Here is a 19,602-nt window from a genome sequence, read left to right on the forward strand (position 1 = left end):
ACAATCTGGTAAATGTAAGCTCAAGAGAGCGCGTTCTTCACCTCGGTAACAACTTCTTTCCGGTCCACTGGCTTGCCGTCCAGAGGGCCTCCCGCAGCAAAGAGAGCTTTGAGGACGGTTCCTTGGTTGGGCTTCGTATTGGCATTGATCATAGCAGCGATCTCATTGCTAATCACTTCCTTGATCTCGGCGATGGGGAGGGTCTTGACCTGGCTAGCATATTCCTCCAATACCACAACCTGTGCATCCTCATTCTCCTTCAGATCTGGACGTTCCGCGGCATCAAACTCTTTTGCTGCATCTTTGGAGGCATTTAGGCGTTTCCGGATAAGCGACAAGAGTTGAATGTCTGTCTGGATCGGCGAAGCGGTTTTGGCGGCGTTATTGGTCTCGGAGATCAAAGCACGAATTACATTGAGTCTGATCATAAGCTTGCTGAAGCCCCAAAATATAAGTGGAAGGGATCTCTACCTTGTGGTGTCTCTGGCTCTTATGGCAGTTTTCAGATCAGCCCGCAAAGTGGCCATCAAGGGTGGCAGGACCGGACCGGTAGAATTCCACCGTACCAGACGAGCTGGTACGCGCGAAGAAAAGCGGATAGATTGAAACATTCTGATTGACAAGTTTAGACAATAAGAAATAAGCTCAATTGAGGGATCAATGGGAATGGGAGACAATCAACAATCATTACCGTGAAGGCGGAAGATCTCAATTGGTCTGTGCGCTCCCAGGTGTTGACTCTCTCTTTTCGCAAAGACCTTGAATAATCCAATCTCCTCCCAAGACCTTCTCTCATCGTCATTCCGCCACCTATCTTTTACTTTCTTTTTCTCGTCCGACCTAGACTGCAGCTTCTTTGTGATTTCTAGCGGGGGATCGTCCCTTTCTCCCTCATTTAAAACCGCCGCCATGTCGTATCCGACTCTTCCAACGAATCTCCCCCCGGCGACGCCGCAGAAACCCCTTCCTGGAGCTTACTTTCAGACCCCAGCGCCAGCTACAGCACGGCCTCTTCCCCCCAAGTCGCCATTGCAGACGCAACCCCAGACGCCCATGCCAAAGCTCCCTCCAGCAGCCTCGAAAACCCAAAATCAAACAGTGAGCACCGAGGAACGCGGGGCGCGAACGATTAATAGCAGCTTGCAAAGCGAATCGCGTTATCCAGACCTTGACAGCTATTTATCTCGTATGGCTTCCCAACTAAGACTGCCTGAAGCAATACTGACCAAAAACAGAGGGCTCCTCGTCTGAGTACAACATCCCCATATCTCAATCATGGGCACCATTCCAAAAAGTCAAAATGTACGATATCCCCGACCAGATTTTTGATCAATACAACCGCGCACAAGTTTCGACGAGCATGGGTCTGTTTGCCGAGTTAAACCACGCGTGGGTCGCGATTGACAATGCATTGTACATTTGGGATTTCACACACCCCAACCCGCAATTGGTAGGATTCGAGGAACAGCCTAACAGCATCAATGCTGTCAAGCTGACCAAACCTCGCCCGGGAGTTTTCTTGCCTGCGATCACCCACTTGCTGGTCATTGCGACGACTGCGGACATTATTCTGCTGGGGATGGGCTATGAGAACACGCCCAGCGGAGGTCGACAAGTTTCTCTGTATCACACGGGGATGTCGGTAGCAGTGCGCGGCTTGGATATCAATGTCTTCGCAGCATCAGCATCCACTGGACGCATTTTCTTTGGAGGATCGTCTGACACCGATGTACACGAGGTCACTTACCAACAGGAGGAAAGGTGGTTCCAGGGCCGCTGTGGCAGAGTCAACCACACCAGCTCGCGTCTATCGGCTTTCAGGCCCTCGATGAGTCTGACAAACCTTGCACAGAGCGCCGCCGAGCATGTAGTGCAGATGGCACTTGACGACAGTCGGAATTTGCTCTACACACTCTCCTCCGCGTCTACAATTCGCGTATTCCACATGGGACCTGAGGGTACTTTGACACTCGCAATCACTAAACGCGCTCTGGATATCTACTCTAACATCGGGCACATCATCACCTCAAACGAAACCCTCAACCCCAGAGTCAAGATTGTGTCCATCAGTCCCGTGCCAGCCACAGAAGCCTCGCGGTATCATCTAGTTGCAACCACGGCAACAGGCTATCGCATCTATCTCAGCGCCACTGGTTCAAACAGTTGGGCGCCTGCGTCGACCAACACCAGCCCTCCCACAAGCATGCAGGCACTGCATGTCAAAACACCGCCCGTCGATATCTCCCCCGGCGTGAGCGGGGTGGCATCTTCCAACTCGCTTGTTTCACCTCTTGGCACGGTCTTACCTTCTGCTGGTCAGATTAACACACTTTCACCCACTCGTCTCGCCGAGCGCTATTCCCCAGGCTATTTCTTCTGTTTTACTACCAAAGATCCCCAGCAAAAGATCGACACCCTTTTCATCTCAACCCCTGACTCTGGTCGGGTCGCTCAGTACCAGGAAACTTCGGTCAGTGGTAAAGCCGCTGAGTCGGCGATCATCCTGGACCTGGGAGGCAAGGCAGAGGATATTGGTCTAGTTTCGGCACCTTCGCCGGTGACCAACGAGCTGGCCGTTCAATTCGACCACCCGGCTGCTGAGATCGCGATCTTGACTAATGGTGGAGTTCATATCATCCGTCGGCGTCGTCTCGTGGATATTTTTGCAGCTTTGCTCCGCAGCAGCGGCAATCCTCATGAGGGACTGAGCGGTGAGATCCAAAATTTCCTTAGAGCGTATGGACGGAGCGAGATGCTGGCGACTGCTCTGGCTGTGGCTTGTGGTCAGGGTATGGAGATTTCCCCTGATCAAAGACTGACCCGAATTACCGATCCGGACATCCTGGCGGCAGCACGTCAGGCCTTCATCACTCAAGGTGGCCGAGCTCATCTGAATGAAAATGCTATTGCGGATGGCTCAACATCTGCTCTTGATGCAGTGCAGCCCTCTCCTCGACACACGGGTATTGCACTATATATCGCCCGTCTATTGCGATCTATCTGGAAGGAGAAGATTGCCAAGGTTGGCAATGGACCTAATGGTGCGCAATCCGTTTCCGCGTCCGTGAGTTCCAGTAAATTGCAGACTGTCCAGCATGATCTCTCGTCATTGGCAGAGTTCTTCAAGGTGAACAAGACCTTTATCGATGGACTCAACGGTCCCGATGCTCTTGCCCGGGTAAACAGCAAGCAAGAAGAAGTGGCGCTGCAAGCTGAGCACCGCGCATTACACTCACTCGTTCAGTTGGTGTCACACACAATCGAAGGTATCTCATTCATACTGGTTCTATTCGATGAGCGGGTTGATGAGATTGTGGCGACTTTGCCAGCTGAATCGAAAGCAAAGTTCCTCAGCCTCACCTTTGAGGAACTCTTTAGCTCCAGCAAAGGACATGACATTGCTAAAGAGCTTGTGAAGGGCATTGTTAACCGCAACATTGCCAAGGGCTCCAACGTCGAGACCGTAGCTGATGCACTTCGAAGACGATGTGGCAGTTTCTGCAGTACAGAGGATGTGGTGATTTTCAAGGCACAAGAGATGCTGAAGCGTGCTACTGAGGCCGGTGCCAATACGGAACTGGGCCGCAATTTGCTCAACGAGAGTCTGCATCTCTTCCAGCAGGTGGCCGAGTGCCTACCTATGGATTATCTGGTTTCGGCTGTGGACAATTTCATTGTCAACCAGTTCTTTGCAGGTATGTTGTGTGATCCTGGTCTTTGCTATCTCATACTAATTGGTGTCTTTTCTTCTTTTTTCATTAAGGTGCCATTCAGCTTGCCCTCAACGTTGCTGCTCGGTCCGACAAGTCAAACCTTGCCTATTCCTGGATCATGGATCAGCGTCCCGAACAGGTGCTTATCCCCCTTATTCCCTTTGGATCCCAGCGCGAGCTCACGCTCACAACTACCCAGGACCCCCGCAAGGAATACTTTTATTTCCGCAAGCAGTGCTATGATCTCATCTTCAAAGTCGTGCTTGCGGTTGACAAATTGGCTGCATCTGATCCCGGTCTCATCGATGGCCAGCTGACGACTATTGCCAAACGCCAGAACGAGGCCTATGGCGTGATCTCCGATTCCACCGATGAGGTGTTCCTGACGAGTTTGTACGATTGGTACCTTGAGCAGGGCTGGAACGATCGGTTGCTGCAGACCCAGTCGCCATTTGTGGTCACTTACCTCCAGCGCAAGTCAAACGATGATCTAGGCCATGCTGATCTACTCTGGCGTTTCTATGCCCAGTCCCAACGATTCTTCGAGACTGCCCAGGTTCAATTCCATCTGGCCAATAGTGCTTTCGTGTTGCCCCTGAGCCGTCGTATTGAGTACCTTGGTCAAGCCCGCGCCAACGCTTCGATTTTCACACCGGACGTCGGGCGTCAGTCAAGGCAGCGACTGCTGCAAGAGATTTCGAACCTCATTGACGTGGCTAATATCCAGGATGACCTCCTTCAAAGACTCAAGGATGACGAGCGGATTCTCCCGGAGCGGAAACCCGAGATCCTGCGTGAGGTCGATGGACCAGTGATGGATATTAGTACAGTAAGTGCTAATATTGTCCCTTGCGAATCAGATTAAAAAAAAAACTACGATACTAATATTGTTCTAGCTATTCAATAAATACGCCGACTCCGCCAGTTACCATGACATCTGTCTCCAAATCTTCTACCAAGCCGATCATCGCAATGCGGCCGACGTCAAGTCAACTTGGCAACACTTAATCCAGGGGATCCATGACGCCACCGTTCAACGCGGCTCACCGCAACCTTACGAAGCGGTGATCGACAAAGTTCGTAGCCTCGGCAGTCGCTTGCGGATGTCCGAGACTATCTTCCCCATTCGCGAGCTTGTTCCCATGCTGGAGCGGTATGCATTGGAGTTCCAGCGGAACGTCGGCCCGGCAACCTGGGTGGTGGATTTGTTCATCGATCTTGGCGTGGCGCACGAATCCCTGTACGCGGTGCTGGAGACCATGTACTACACCGACGAGGCACCCTTCCACGGGTCAAACCGGCGGTTTATCGCACACGACCTGCTGTACCTGCTGAGTGGATGGTTCCATGAGACCGTGCGCCTGGGCGGCATGGTTTTCGGCTCGGATATCGTTGCCGAGCGTGTCTCTGAGATGCTGCTGATCCTGCAACAGAGCGGTGTCATTAGTGGGGAGCAGTTGGAGATTGCTCATGACTTGCGGTCACGGATCGATGACATTCTTCGGTAAAGTGGCGTTTTCCTGCTGGGGAGGCGATGTGGGGGGGGGACTGGCCATGTAGTGTCGCAGATCTGCGTGGCGGTGACTCCTGAGATTTACTTTGACATATGGTCTTTTTTTAGGGATCGGTGCTTTTTTTTCTGGGATTTCATGTTTGTAACTCTAGGCGTGGGGTGGTAATGAAAACGAATTCACAGTCCAATTTCTAAGATACAGGGAGTATAGCCCTGATTCACATTGCAATGAATATTTCAATTCAATCCTTGAATCCTTCAATCCTTCAATCTTCCATTATCCAAAAAATCAAATCAAAATTAAATTAAATTCCAAAATTAAAATCTATACGGAGTAGTCAAACCCGAAACACCGACATGGTCCCATCTATCACATTATGCAATCTATTCGAATTCCTCATCTTCATCCTCATCATCCTCATACACAGGAATGGGCTTTTCACCCAGAGCAATCAAGCGGAAGATATGACGAGCCTTGGCACCGTAATCATCATCCAAGTAATCCACAATAGCAGAGTCTAAGATTGATTAGCAAGGTCCCCAATTCGAAAAAAAGCAAAAAAAGAAAGAAAAAAAAAAACTCACGAATAGTCGAGCGATTATCAAACATCACAATGGTCCTCGGTTGCCAGCGCACACGAACCTGGAAATCATGACCGGTAACCAGATGATTCATGAGGAAATCCAACACCCATTTAGTCTCGGAATCCTTGAGACCATCAATCCTCGTAATAAACTCCCCATTCAAAAACATACACTTCTCTCCGGTAACGGGATGCACGCGGATAAGCGGATGGACCGTATCGACGGGATCCTTTCTCACCAAGCCACCCGTCATGCGGGCATGACCAATCATCTTTGCCGAAGAATGCGTAACTTTCAATCCATCTAGGAAAGCCGTGACAGCAGGGGAGAGCCGTTTGTAGGCCAGATCGGTAGCGGCGAAGACCGTATCACCGCCGACTTCGGGGCCCTGCAGGAGACCGAGCATGACATAGCCGGGAGGCTGGATTTCATAGCTGACATCCTGGTGCCAGAGGGTGGTTGTCGTGCGCTGCTGCAAGAAACGAGTGATTTCATCTCTGTTTCCGTCTCGGTGGATGATATGGAAAGCAGGGTGATCTGTCATTGAACCCGAGACGGGCTGGTAATTCGGTTTACCGAAATGGCGCATGAAAGATTCCTGGGCATCTGGGCCTGCATCGATGAGATCTTGGTCTGGGAAAGCGACAACCTTGCGCTCTGAAATGAGAAGAGCTAGCTCATCTCTTCCTGCGGCGGATAGTTCTGAGAGCTGAACGTTCTCGATGATTGATCCTAGGCTTGGTTGGATGTGGGAGACTTTTGCGGATGGGGGCAGAAGGTTTGGTTTTGATTTGTTGCGGACGCGCAGGGCTGGGTCTTCATATTCGAAAGGTTGAAGGGGGTCGAACCAGATTGGATCCCAGGAAGGGAGATATTGGGGGTATTTTGTTGAGATTTTGGATTGCTTGTCTACATCGACATAGGGGATGTTGATGTCGTAACTGATGGGTTCTTGCTTTTTTGGCTGTTTAGGCCGACGGGGGGCTGACGAGGGCATTGTATAGATGGGTATAGATGGGTATATAGATATGTGGAGTAGAAGTATAGAAGTATAGATGGATAAGATGGATAAGGGGGGAAAAGAAGAAGTGGGATTGAGGTTCTTTATATATAACTTGTATACACTCCTTATATGCATATGATCAAACTAAAACCACTAGTCACTTCCCTTCATCTCCGGGTGGAAAGATGCGAACAGCGGTCAGAGATAATGAAAAAGGGAAGTAAAGAAAAATAAAATGAACTAAAAATGACTGAAAAAACAATAAAATCCATGTCAATCCACTATCCAATGTCAATCCCTTGCAAATCCCCGTTCTCCTACCGTTCGCCCACTTTTTTCCTCCCTTTTCCAAAGCTTCCATAGTCTTACACCGCTACGGTAGAATGTGAATACTTCGAAGATAAGGCATAATGCAGGCCGAATGGTAATTGCATTATCTGCCGTGATCTATGCATGCGGAGATTACGATTCGGCCATTCGGCCACATGTTCCTCGGCTTAAGTAGAACTATTTAGGAAGCTCCATGGAGAAACGGCATATTATAACGGGAACTAAGCCCCCCCAAAAAGGGGAGAAAATGAAGAAAAAGAAAGACAAATGGAAGAACAGGAAGAACAGGCTGTCCTGAGCTAATTAGGGCTCGATCTTGCGGTCTACTTCCTGGTATATGCCCCTGTAGTCTGTTGTCTTGACCTATCAAACGGGGTCTAGGAAGTTCCCTGTAGAGTCAATGCATGACTACCTTATCCCGGTGATGTAATTTCAGGCTTGAGATTTAACCAAGGTCCTTTGTTGACTAACTCCGTACTCCGCACTGTATGTGGATATACGAAGGATGGATATATACAATAATAGAATGACAGTAGAACGATAATCTCTCGGATTCATCTTCTCCCCGAGGTAGGCCAGTCAGGCCACCTTGAAATTGAGAAGCGGTGAGATTCAGGATCAAGGAGTTTGGATGTGTATATTTACATATGTAGTTACCTCGGTAAGATTATAGATACCCTAAATATTAAGATAATATTAAGATGACACTAAATATATAAAAAAAGCAATTATACAACTATACAGATATGTTAAAGTGAATATGTTACTTCCAGATTGTTCCTTGGTCACCTGATATTCAACCCCTAAACCTCACAAATGTTTACACATCTACACATCTACACACTAACACACTACACACTACACTAACACTAACACCCTGTCTTATCCCTTGACTTCGCATTGCATATGACCCAGCACATCTCAACATGTCCATCTGCACCCGTAAACGGGACTTGGCCTATCTCCTATTTTTCGTCACCCATGTCCCGATCATTCTCCGTATGATTCTCTATCTTCATATAACCTCACATGCATGCACACACTAACACCAAAATAGTAATCGACACAGTCCCCCTCCTACCAACCTTCCTCCAAACAAACCTCTCCCACCAATTGCGCGAGTTCTACATAACAACCTACCGCGATAAATTCTTCGAAGACCCCCCAACATGGTTCACCGTCTTCATCTGGATGGAGCTGCTGTACCACCTCCCACTCTCGATATGGGCAGCTCGGGGTTTGCTTAAAGGTAATTTTTTTAAATCTCCTTTTTCCCAAGCTCGTGCTCGTACATCGTACAGGTTAATATGTATATCCCTGTATCCTGGTCGATCCAGTCCAGTCCCACAACCTACATCACATCTTATATCCATTACATCACATCTTATCCACTACATATCTATATCAAATGCAATATCTGGGAATCTGACTACATACCTACATACCCTTTCTCCCCGAACAAGAAATGGCATCACAAAAAAAGCGAAAAAGAAAAAAAAAAGAAAAAAAGAAAACCGCAATCAGCTCCCAACTAACACAATTTCCAATTGATCTAGACCACCCCCTCGTCCCCGTACACCTCCTCGTCTTCGGTGTCCAGGCCTTTATTACTACTATGACATCTCTGGTGGTGGTGTGGAGTTGGACTGACCGCTCGGTCGCGGAGAAGCAGCAGCTTACCATGCTGTATGCTCCCTATATGGCATTGGGTATGTACCGTCCAAGGATATCTGATAGAACGTCGCAATTAGTTACTAACTTATCATAGGCGGGTTCATGGCTCTAGACATGGTATTCCGTCTACGCGACAAACTAATGCCGAAAAGCAAGCGCGAGTAAAACAACATACCTTATCTACAACATAGGTGTATAGTTACACCCACACATGCTACATCACATGGAGAAAATAAAACAAAATCTATTATAATGCAGCCAGCGTTATAATCGTACACATCATTACGTGCTTTGATCAAATCTCGCTAATACAAGTTCCCATCCCGACCAAAACGCCCTTTGAATGTAAATGCAGCAAGCGGAATAGATCAAATCAAAAACCCGATCGCTCCTTCCAAGTCTCCATGTGCCATATCCAGAGCCCGGACGGCTTCATCGCGCGAGAATCCCAGCTCTGTGATTCTGGCAATGGAGTCTTGCGGCCACCGCGAAGTGGGCGCAGGCCGGATATTGATTCTCGGCTGTGACCCGGAGGCAGAGGCAGTATTGGGAGTGGCATTGGCATTGGGATTGTTTTCCGCTTGATGCGTGACCGCGCCGGTGCGGGCACCCACCTCGGCACCATCGGCGCCCTTGACCGTAGGTTCGGCCTCGAACTCTTCGGTCAAGTGCTTGGGGATATCGCCCTCACCGAGGAAGGGAACGGCCTGGTCCTGAATGACGAGCGCACCACGCTGGAGATCGATGCAAGCCTGGTGGCGGCGCAACATGTCCAAACCGAGGAGCAGATCGATCTGCTTGCCTTCCATGACGGTGAAGGAGCAGGGCAGGAACATCTCACCGATCTTGATCTGGGCGGAGTGAACCCGGCCCAGGATCGGGGCGGTTCCGACACCCTTGGCGATACCGCCGTAGCGACGGTCTACCAGGCGCATTATGTTACACGATGTTGCACACTCGGGCGACATGATGGTCACCTGAGCGCCGGAGTCGACGAAGGCGTTAAGGCGGTGGCCGTTGACTTCGACTGGGATGTAGAGCATTGTTACGCGACCGAAGGCTAGAGAAACAGAGTTGGTTAGCCTTTGATTCATTCTCCAGCAGCCTAGTAGGCAGTTTGAAGACGTGAGAGCATACACTCAGGATGATGCTCCATGGCATTGTGTAGATTTTCCGTAACAGCATTCTGGCGAATAATCTCCTCGATTTCCTTCTGGTTATCGTGGTTAAAAGGGTCGGCGTTCAGCATCGCAATGCGAGCTTCCTTTTCCGCCTCCCGCTGCGCCTCACCCTGTTGCTGCCTAAGCAGGACCTCACGGAAGCGCTGAGCATTATCCGCGGCTTCAGACAGCTCCGGGTTCTGCCTGCGCACAGCCTCGCGTACGCGGGGGTCACCCAGGATATGTAAACGAATAGTTTCGGGGTCCGGCATGCCGGGGCGGGGTTGCGTATTTTGTCTGGGCGCGACGGAGCTGGAAGCGGCGGGGCGAGTGCTTTGGGGCTGGGGAGCTCGGAGGGTGACGTGCACACCGAGCATGTCGCCCTCAGCAATGCCGGCTTGGTCTAGGGTCTGCGTAGGGCTCTGGAGGAGATGGTTGTTGAAGACGAGCTGTTGGGCTTCGGGTGGGATGGTAGTTTCGCTTTCGACAATGGCTTTGAGGAGCTCGATTGACATATCGCCGCCCACTTCTAGGTTGATGATGTCCGAATCCGCCTGCTCGGGGCGGATGACGTTGACGGTGATACGCATGGTATCGGTGATGACAAGGATGTCTGCAAGGAAGGGTATAAAGCAGGTTAAGAAATAGAGGGGAAAAAAGAGTAGAAAGCAAAAGATGGGAGAATCCGAGCGAAGTAGAAAGAGGAAGATTAATAAAGCGGGAAGGGGGACACCTGACTCTTTAAGGAAGAGCTCTCTCTCTCTCTCTTCTTCAAGGTTCTCCCTTACATCCACTCTATTTCTTTCACATTTCCTCAAATTAGAAATGGGATAGACTTTTATTCCGGCTTTAGTGCTGCAGCTAACGTGGTCTCGCACATCCGTGATCTTCTCCCACCTATTGCATATGCGTAATGAGCCCCGCGCTCAACCGTTTAGCTAGGCTAACGGCTGACGGGTCCCTATCCGCGTCATCGCCAGGGGGAGAGTGAGCCTTGGGAAGTTGTTGGATATAGAAGTTACGCCTTGAATTTGCCTTGTCTATTCTTGACTCTACGGTCATGTCCGATATCCCACAATCCTTCGGGTATTGGTTTCCAGCAATGGCTTCATTTGTACGGAGTACTTTGTCAATCTACAGCGGGGCTACCTAGTCCGCACTGTCCGAGAGCCCCGAGCCTGGACCAGCTACCCCAAAAGTACGTCGGTTTGTGCTCGTTGTCCTACTAGACTAGCCCCAGACTAAACCCCAAGCTATCCGAAGATGTCGCAGTTCTCGCGATAAATGGTTCAGACCCCCGCACTAGTCGACACATGCAGGGGACTCTAGCCATGCTTCGAGGCTGCCAAGCGCAGCTCAGTTAAGCTGCATGTATTCGTCCAACACCGGTACAAAGTTGCAACGAATGCAAAGACGCATAACGGGGTTGAGGCGGTAGTCAGGCGTTCAAATGGGCTGAGGACAACCAACCGACTCAAGAAGGTCCCGACTAGTAGGTAACCGTTTTTGAGATAACCGTTTCTAGAGCCGTGCATTAGTGCTCATGTTTCAGATTGGCTCCATCAACTCCAACATCCGTGGATCAGGCATGGCGCCAGTTCGGGATTTCTTAGGGCGGTTTCTGAAAATCTATTATAGGTCGATTTTTAGTTGCCGTATGTTGTACTCTGCATTTTTATTTCCATATCTCTAGCTAAGCGCGCCAAGCAGGACATAAGAACGAAGAGACACGGCTCGGCTGCATGTGGTCATCCTTCGTGATCCAAAAATCCAGCCAGCGCGTATCTTCCGCCACTGTGCTGTTTAACTGGACGTTGTGGCAATGATGCGCCGATTTCGCCCCTAATAAGGCTGATATTCCGAATGCGCCGATGAACGGCTGTTATCTGACTTCGTGTCCAAATGCGCAGAGCAGATCCTGCAGGATTTTTACGTGCCCAACTAAGTTTCCTGGGAATTGATTGGGAACATCAACGACTTGAGTGATCCTTTCAACATACAGTGCAATTTGGCTTATATCAAGCTGCAAGCTATCCATGCGCATAGCCGAGGGCACACCGGGGACCCCCCGACCCCACTAATCACCTTGGCGTCGATCACTTCAGCGATAGGAATCTAGCCCGGTCGAGAGAGACAACGTTCGACACTCATTGAGCCACATGACATGTGACATAACTCGAATCAACATGATCTCTGCCGGATTGCTGCCATCCAGCCTCTCTTCAAATGGCAAGTTGCCGTCTATTGGGCAGTATGTAGGTATGCGACGATGTTGTCTAGGCTAGTGGGGTCGAGGGGCTTTTGTAGGCCCACGCTGGCTGTCGTCGCCTCTATGGTGGACGTCGTAGTCGGCAACGGGGAGGGAGTGGGCCACGGCTGTAGGTGTTGTTAGAGAGGTACGTACTCCGCATGTATGTACGTATCAATAGCGAATATCTAAAACTATGGGGGACCTATAGTATTCAGAGGAGCATACAGCGCATTGCAGGTATCAACATTCCAACAATTAGGGCTATATCCGCCTCTACCATATGGCCCCGCATTCAAAAGTACACTCGTAGTGGAATCTCCGCGCATAATTACCATCTTTCCACTTCAACTTCTCCACTTCCCCTTGATCGAAGGCGCCTATCATAACAAATTGATAGAAGATCCCGAGAAACAGGTGGATGGGTCGCCTGATTGAAAACGACATAATATGTACTACCTGCTATGTTGGAAGTGGCTGGGAAGGTTTTTCTATTCATCTACCAAGGAAGATATCAAGAAAGATACCTTGAGAATGTTTCTAAAGAGGCTATGAGACCGTTTGATGCCATATACTAGTTCGTGTGGTCTATATTGATTGCATGATAGGACAGGGAAAATGGAGAGTAATCCAAAAAGTCATATCATAATCATTCATAAGGTCGTAGTAAGAAATTCTGGGCTGAGAAACAATAGAGCAAAAGAAAGAAAGAAAAAAGAAACGAGAAGGTTCTATCCCTCTGGTCCGAAAAAGAGACATACCTAAAAACTTCTATTTTCCACCGCTAGCGAGCAGCGATACTTGGGAAGAACCGCGGACCTGCATACCCATGTACGATGATGCTTTCGATATCAATATTCCCGTGGGCCCGCGGGCTCCACAGCTTAATAAGAATGAACCGACCAGATCTTGAAACGTCAGTATTCGGTTATCCACATCCAATACCAATGATACATACGGAGGCGGATCAAATTTAATGGTAACCATGCTCTTCTCTCGTTCGATAAAAAAGCGCGCATGCGGCTTCAAAACTTCGGCAATTGGATGAGCAGGCTCGACCAGGGGGTTTGGATGCACGAGACTCGGGGTATGGCGCAGTCTTTGCTCAGAGGCACGGCTGAGTGCTCTCGTCCGTTCGGATTCACCTTGTCGGCGACGCTGATGTCTGCTTGAAGGGTCCTCCTCATCGCTTGGGCTTTCGTCGGTATCCGATAGAGGATCTTCCGTTTGTTCAGCCTGGGTTCTCTCGAGCAATGCAGAGCGCCAATATTCGTCATCTCCAGAATCTTCGTTATTCTCGTCGTACTCGGTGGTGATACGGAACTGTGCTTGCGGGTCTTCTGCGGTATGCGGAACCGCGGCCGAATGTGGGCTCATGAGGACTGTGCGTTCGAGGTTTTGGAGTGGTGGTCGGAACCCAGTGAGGTATTCCTGGGATGGTTGCATGCCACTACGGCGGCCACTGCGGCGGTATCGGCCGCTGGAGTATTGAATTTGGTACTGGGCGGTGCGGGCAAGCAGTTCATCAGAGGTCATGGCGACGAAGACCATACCTTCTTGTATGCTGGTTCAATTAGCCACAATTAGCTATCAGTCCAACGTACAGCCACGTCTGGTGGACATACGGAGCATCGAACCCGCATTGGGGTGCTCTGATAACGATCTTCTTCAAGCAGAATGGGGCCTCGCCCCGATGACACAGAACCAAGTTGCAACGGGCTTCTTTGGTAGAGTAGACACTTTTATTGTTATCCAAAACGTTCTCCGGGCGCGAACACCCGCTATCCGGAGCGTAGCTTCCTCCGTCGCAGCTAGCGATTTCCATTTGCAGCATTCCCGGTACCACTTGCCCATATTGACCGTAGTTGAAGCCTCGAAATTCCTCGCGGTTATCATCCGTGTCCAGCTTCCGACGCTTCATCCGTCCTTGGCCATCACGGCCCGACTGGCCGGATGGTGGCATGAGGGATGATTGCCTGGATAAAGATCCGCCCGGGCTCTGTGGTCTGAGAGTTTGCCAGGGTAAACGATGGTGCAGTGAATGTGAATCCGGAGAGAGGGAAGTTCGAGCCCGTTCTGATCTAATCTGGTTAAGCCAAATGCCCCGAACTGGCTCTGTGGGGCCAGCTATCTCGGACTGGAGTTGTTGGATCTGGTGGTCAACGTCCGCCGCAGCTCGCTCAAAGTCGGTACGATCGCGAGCTCGGTCCAGAGAATGCTCAGCGACTTCTCGGTTTAGTGTTTCCAAGGCAAGGGTGGTGTTATAGGCGTTGTGGGCACCGGAGCGATTTCGTTCCGAGACGAAATTGCGGAGATGTTGGAGACGAAGTATCTCAGGGCGTTCGTCAGGCCTGGTAGTACGAGATATGCGACGGGAAGAAGAGGAAGAAGCGCGAGGGTAATCGTAATTCCCTGACTAAAGGGAGGCGTAAGACATCAGTTAGACACATAGGAGCCATGAAAGACATACCATCATTCAGGCTTGTTGGTACCGCTTAAGAGGTGGGGTCCTATGTTGGGTTAGGGGGTATAGGGTATAGGTAGAAGATACCATCAAGGCACCGACCCAACAATAAAACAGCCCAAATAGATCAACCTAGAAGTAGAAAGAGATATTCTATAGAGAGTTGGCAACCTTGTGAGTTGCCCAAAGTTGATAACACGTGATGGTCGATTAGATCATCGATAGTGGAGTTCACGAAGGTTGGGGGCCTACAAGTTCATTTCACAGATTTCATGAATTGATCTGGCTGTTTTCATTTTGCATTACTTTTTTTTTCTTTCGTGAAGACTCCTTTATCGGGCATGTGCTGATAGTCAGTTGTGTCACTTAACCTGCTCTTTGACCTCATTATTTTCCATAACAAAGGACAGGAATATTCGGCCGCTTATGCGGTCTTGCAATGTCTTTTTCAGCTGGTCTTTCAAGCTAGCCTTTTAAATATCTTTTAGATGTATGTGAAAGCCCGACCTCATCTAGCAGATATGATGGCATCTTCAACCTAACTGTTGCTCAAAAGCCTATATGGGCAATATAAGGAAGGGAGGTTCCGCAAACATGGTCTAAAGTATTGTAGTATATCATTCGTTAAACGGAGTCAGAATATACAATATACGGCTTGGTAATGTTAGCTAGTTGAGTTGTGTGTTAGGCAAATCTTTATATGTTGACTTGATCTATAGCCTTTCTTTGTAGCTTAGTGATCTATAAAAACATTGAATCACGTACACTTAAATTACCTTTGCTCATAGTATTGAGCGTATTCTTTTCATTCTACCATATTCTAAACTAGCTGATATACTCTATTTTCAAATGAATATATTATGAATCAATGAGATATTGCTTGTCTGCACACTTTGTACAGTTGCCCAGGTGTATACTTCCTTGTCCCCACGGCCCCACATAGTAGCTCCCGGGTCACCTGACATTTAAACCCATCTGAACTTCCTGACCTGGACCTTCTGGACCTTCTGGAACTTCACAACTCCCACTTTCATTACACATTCATTAAATCACTAACTCACTACTTCTCACTCAATATCAAATTCCCCGAAACACAACTGCGAGGCTTCAAATCGCCAAGCTCGCACCTAGCCAAGGTTGTACTCTTAGCTCAACCACTCGATCGACACTATGGCAGAGCAACAAGATAATGCACAGTCAATCAGCGCTGGTATGGCCAATCAGTAGAACCTAACCCAATTCCTACTAACTTTGCTAGATGAAATTGCGCTGTACGACCGACAGATCCGGCTGTGGGGAGTGCACGCGCAAGAAAAGTGAGCAAACCAGCTTGCAAAACACCCACATATTCTAACAACAGCCAGAATCCGATCGGCGAACATCCTTCTCATCACTGTGAAAGCTCTTGCGAATGAAGTGGCCAAAAACCTCGTCCTTGCAGGCATCGGATCACTCACCATAATCGACCACCAGGACGTCACAGAGGAGGACTTGGGCGCGCAGTTCTTCATCGCTGAAGGACAAAGTGAGCAGGATGTGATTGGAAAGAACGTGAGCTAGAGCTGGAGCAGAATATCCACAGACATCGGCTAACAGCTCACTCCAGCGCGCGCAAGTCGCAGGACCGCAAATCCACAAAATGAACCCTCGAGTCAAGCTCCATATCGACACTTCCGATGTCAAAACCAAACAACCCGACTTCTTCGCGCAGTTCGACATCACAATCGCCACAGAGCTCGATTTCCTAACCAACACTACCGTGAACGCTGCCTGTCGACTAGCCAATAGACCCTTCTACGCCGCCGGTCTACACGGCTTCTATGGCTATGTTTTCGCCGATCTAATCAGCCACGACTTTGTGATCGAGCGCAACAAATCTAACATGGCCCCCGCAACCCAAGAAACACCCACCCGCAGTATTATCGACATAACCACCAAAAAGGAAGAAAGCAATGCCAACAAGAAAGAACCAAATAAGATCATCGAGCTAGTCACCAAGCGCGAGGTGTATTCACCACTAATTCTCGCGAACACCTCCCCACTACCGGAAGAGTACACACGACTCGCAAGGCGCCGCAAGCAAGTCACCCCACTACTCAGCTGCCTGCGCGCACTGTGGGAATTTGAAAAACTACGCGGCCACCGCCCGACCTTCACCCATGAAGACCTGGAACTATTCACAAAGCTATCTCGCGACAGACACCAGGAACTGAAGTTGGAGCCACTCACACTCGACTCTGTGTTCCTGCGGACGTTCCTGCAGAACCTGGGCAGCGAGCTGAGTCCTGTTGCAGCATTCCTGGGCGGTTCGCTGGCGCAGGATGTTATTAATGTTCTTTCGGCGAGGGAGCAGCCACTGCAGAATATGTTACTGTTTGATGGGGAGAAGAGCGTTGGTCCGATTTATTCGCTTCATCCTTTCTTCCCTGATGTTGGGTCTGTGGAGATGGCTGCTGTGCCGCCGGTTAGGAACCCGGTTACGGTTCCTGTTACTGGGGATTTGTGAGGGAAATTCAATTGGAAAAAAACCAAGGGCGACAAGTGGTGGGGGGATTGGACTGAGATATGCTCTTTTAGCATCATAACGAATCTCTTTTTTTCAACAGATTCCAATAAGCCCAGACCTAGATCTGGGTGTCATTATGTACGATAGAACATGAGCAGCCATTGATACTTTTATGAAATTGGGAATTATGTACAATTTTGTCAGATATAATATTAGCTACTTATTCTCAAGGCCATTTAGAGCCTGCAATGCTATTTGAACCCAACCCAACCCGGACGCCGTCTTAACACAGGAGCACAAAATGCACGATATACTTGCGAGGGAAATCAGTGAATCAATGCAAGGCCTCAGTGATGGGCCTCATCTTTTCCAAGCTCCTCATCACTGTTCTTCCGTGGTCCCATAGAAGGACCCTCCTCATCATCGGAAATCAAGCCATGGAGCTCGAATGCCTCGGCATCTTGGATCTGCTGCGAGTTTGAGCGTGCGCGACCATTCGCATTTCCGTTGAGAGTGGAATAGATAGGGCCGTCCTGGTTGGTGGACTCGGAGTTGGGCCATGCGTGGACAGCGTAGATGTGAAGGAGAATGTTGACGACTACAAGAGATGAATGAGTGGATGTTCTGGAAAACGAAATTGCTGATCAGGGAATCAACTTACAGAGGAAGAGGAGGAAGGCGATGCTGTAGAGGATCAAGATGTAGGCCACGTGGGTGATGCCTGCGTTGTGCAGCAGGAGCATCTGTTCCTCGGTGGCGCCCATGAAGAGGAAGCCGGAGGCATAGAGCAACTGGAGAGGAAGTAAGTCAGTATCATCCTACATATACCAGATTAACCAGAGAGGAGACATACGAAGGGAGTCAGATATTGGAAGCTGTTCGGCTCGGAAAGAGCAGGCTTATCCCTCAGCACGAACGAGATCTCAATGATGCGTGTCAGACCCGCCGCCATCAGGGTATACCCAAAGAGGGTGTGAACCATGGTACTGATCATCAGCTGCTGGGGATGAGCGGACATGGCATAGCCAGTCATCAAGATGACAATGGCCGGAATGAGGTTACGCTTAGGACGGCCGCTGCGGGTACGGCTGAGCCACATACCCAGGAGACCAGCACACCACCAGACAATTCCCATAGTGGTATGCTGGAGGTCATTGTGAACCCAAGGCGTACCCCAGCGGTGCTCGGTGAAAGTATTGACACAACCCCAAGCGGCGATGATGAGTGAATCGAAGAATTCCTGACTGCGGCCGGTACGGCGCAACCAATACTGGCCGACAAGCAAGAGGATGGTCAAGCAAATACCATAGGCGATGAATGCGGAGCCCATAATGAAATGGGCTAGACACTGACCGAGGTGATCATCGCGACAGAAGCCAAGCGCGGCAATGCCACCGAATAGCATCTGCGCCCAGCTGAGGACGGGCATGACCTTGCCGACGATGCCATGGGCCAGAACGAAGATCCACCGAATGCGGGCCTGGCCCGCCTTCTCCAGGTGTAGCTTGAGATACACTCCGAGGACGACTTGCGCGACCAGCAAAAACATCAGCCAGTTTGCGACGGAGGCGTGGAGGTTCTTATCGAATTGGCGACCTTTGTGGGCATGGCCGAGGAAGTAGGCTAGCACGGCGATGACGGTGCCGACGACTTGTACGGGAACGTGCCAGCGAGAGCGGGTTATCTATTTTCTTATGTTAGAGATGGATGTGATGGTAGGAAATAAACGGAGAGGCGAGTGGAGCAGTACATACTCCGAGAACCATTCCCGTTGGGAAGATAATGCCAAACGCCAAACCCATGAGAATCATATGAGTCCATAGCGTTGAGTCCTGGAATCATTTGTTAACTTTTTGCGAGGGGAATAGCGTAGTAGGCCACGTACGATGGGATCCTTGGAGATAGATTCGCCCTCAGGAACAGCCTCATGGCCGCCATGGGCGAGAGCCGAGGCAACCAATACAAACACCGTCCATAAGGACTGACGAAGATATGCCATTTTGTTGGGGTAGGGAGTTGAAAGGGAGAAGAGAACAGATGCGGATAACAGGTAACCCAATCCGGGGCATCCGATTAGGCGGGACCGACGCGTGGAGTCAGGACAACAATGTCTTTTTGATCTTCAGGAGTATATTCGAGAGTAGTTAAGTTATTTAGTTAATTTATCATTTGGCTATTTAAGAATTCAAAAAACTTCACAGCAAAAATGAGGGACACTCACGCAGAAACCTTGGAAGCCTTGAGCTGGATTATTCAGCTTGGCTATGATTGGTCAGGAGTATATAATTTTGGGGTACAAAGTACAATAACTTCTTCTTCTTACAATCCTCTCGTCTCTTGCATATGACGTATCACAACACATATGCATATGCACTTTATTGCAGACAATCTACATGGATTTAGCCA

The 19,602-nt window shown here is 49.5% G+C and overlaps 8 protein-coding genes across 8 annotated transcripts; 3 read left to right on the plus strand and 5 right to left on the minus strand.

Moving 5' to 3' along the window:
* Positions 1–20: 20 nt before the first annotated feature.
* Positions 21–428, minus strand: PEX2_102260 (uncharacterized protein; the record flags this gene model as incomplete). The annotated part of the gene is made up of 1 exon (XM_016747496.1): positions 21–428. The coding sequence occupies one exon, from the start codon at positions 426–428 to the stop codon at positions 21–23; it is 408 nt and encodes a 135-aa protein (XP_016602044.1).
* A 481-nt stretch (positions 429–909) lies between these two features.
* Positions 910–5,221, plus strand: PEX2_102270 (putative non-repetitive nucleoporin; the record flags this gene model as incomplete). Its single annotated transcript, XM_016747497.1, has 4 exons — positions 910–1,186; positions 1,236–3,695; positions 3,764–4,542; positions 4,610–5,221. The coding sequence occupies 4 exons, from the start codon at positions 910–912 to the stop codon at positions 5,219–5,221; spliced, it is 4,128 nt and encodes a 1,375-aa protein (XP_016602045.1).
* Positions 5,222–5,610: 389 nt separating this feature from the next.
* PEX2_102280 (TauD/TfdA dioxygenase family protein) lies at positions 5,611–6,808 on the minus strand (the record flags this gene model as incomplete). Its single annotated transcript, XM_016747498.1, has 2 exons — positions 5,611–5,744; positions 5,812–6,808. The coding sequence occupies 2 exons, from the start codon at positions 6,806–6,808 to the stop codon at positions 5,611–5,613; spliced, it is 1,131 nt and encodes a 376-aa protein (XP_016602046.1).
* A 1,262-nt stretch (positions 6,809–8,070) lies between these two features.
* Positions 8,071–8,983, plus strand: PEX2_102290 (EXPERA domain-containing protein; the record flags this gene model as incomplete). Its single annotated transcript, XM_016747499.1, has 4 exons — positions 8,071–8,143; positions 8,202–8,381; positions 8,701–8,853; positions 8,913–8,983. The coding sequence occupies 4 exons, from the start codon at positions 8,071–8,073 to the stop codon at positions 8,981–8,983; spliced, it is 477 nt and encodes a 158-aa protein (XP_016602047.1).
* Positions 8,984–9,186: 203 nt separating this feature from the next.
* Positions 9,187–10,568, minus strand: ddiA (putative DNA damage-inducible v-SNARE binding protein Ddi1; the record flags this gene model as incomplete). The annotated part of the gene is made up of 2 exons (XM_016747500.1): positions 9,187–9,878; positions 9,956–10,568. 2 exons carry the CDS (start codon positions 10,566–10,568, stop codon positions 9,187–9,189), a joined length of 1,305 nt encoding a protein of 434 aa, XP_016602048.1.
* Positions 10,569–13,010: 2,442 nt separating this feature from the next.
* PEX2_102310 (uncharacterized protein) lies at positions 13,011–14,702 on the minus strand (the record flags this gene model as incomplete). The annotated part of the gene is made up of 4 exons (XM_016747501.1): positions 13,011–13,134; positions 13,185–13,790; positions 13,852–14,642; positions 14,697–14,702. 4 exons carry the CDS (start codon positions 14,700–14,702, stop codon positions 13,011–13,013), a joined length of 1,527 nt encoding a protein of 508 aa, XP_016602049.1.
* Positions 14,703–15,860: 1,158 nt separating this feature from the next.
* PEX2_102320 (E1 ubiquitin-activating protein AOS1) lies at positions 15,861–17,196 on the plus strand (the record flags this gene model as incomplete). The annotated part of the gene is made up of 4 exons (XM_016747502.1): positions 15,861–15,900; positions 15,949–16,006; positions 16,055–16,241; positions 16,297–17,196. The coding sequence occupies 4 exons, from the start codon at positions 15,861–15,863 to the stop codon at positions 17,194–17,196; spliced, it is 1,185 nt and encodes a 394-aa protein (XP_016602050.1).
* Positions 17,197–17,543: 347 nt separating this feature from the next.
* PEX2_102330 (Ytp1 family protein) lies at positions 17,544–19,195 on the minus strand (the record flags this gene model as incomplete). The annotated part of the gene is made up of 5 exons (XM_016747503.1): positions 17,544–17,794; positions 17,858–17,987; positions 18,050–18,880; positions 18,951–19,028; positions 19,082–19,195. 5 exons carry the CDS (start codon positions 19,193–19,195, stop codon positions 17,544–17,546), a joined length of 1,404 nt encoding a protein of 467 aa, XP_016602051.1.
* Positions 19,196–19,602: the final 407 nt, after the last annotated feature.

The sequence above is a fragment of the Penicillium expansum genome, assembly GCF_000769745.1.
Source record: "Penicillium expansum strain MD-8 chromosome Unknown contig359, whole genome shotgun sequence".
NCBI classification, from domain to species: domain Eukaryota; kingdom Fungi; phylum Ascomycota; class Eurotiomycetes; order Eurotiales; family Aspergillaceae; genus Penicillium; species Penicillium expansum.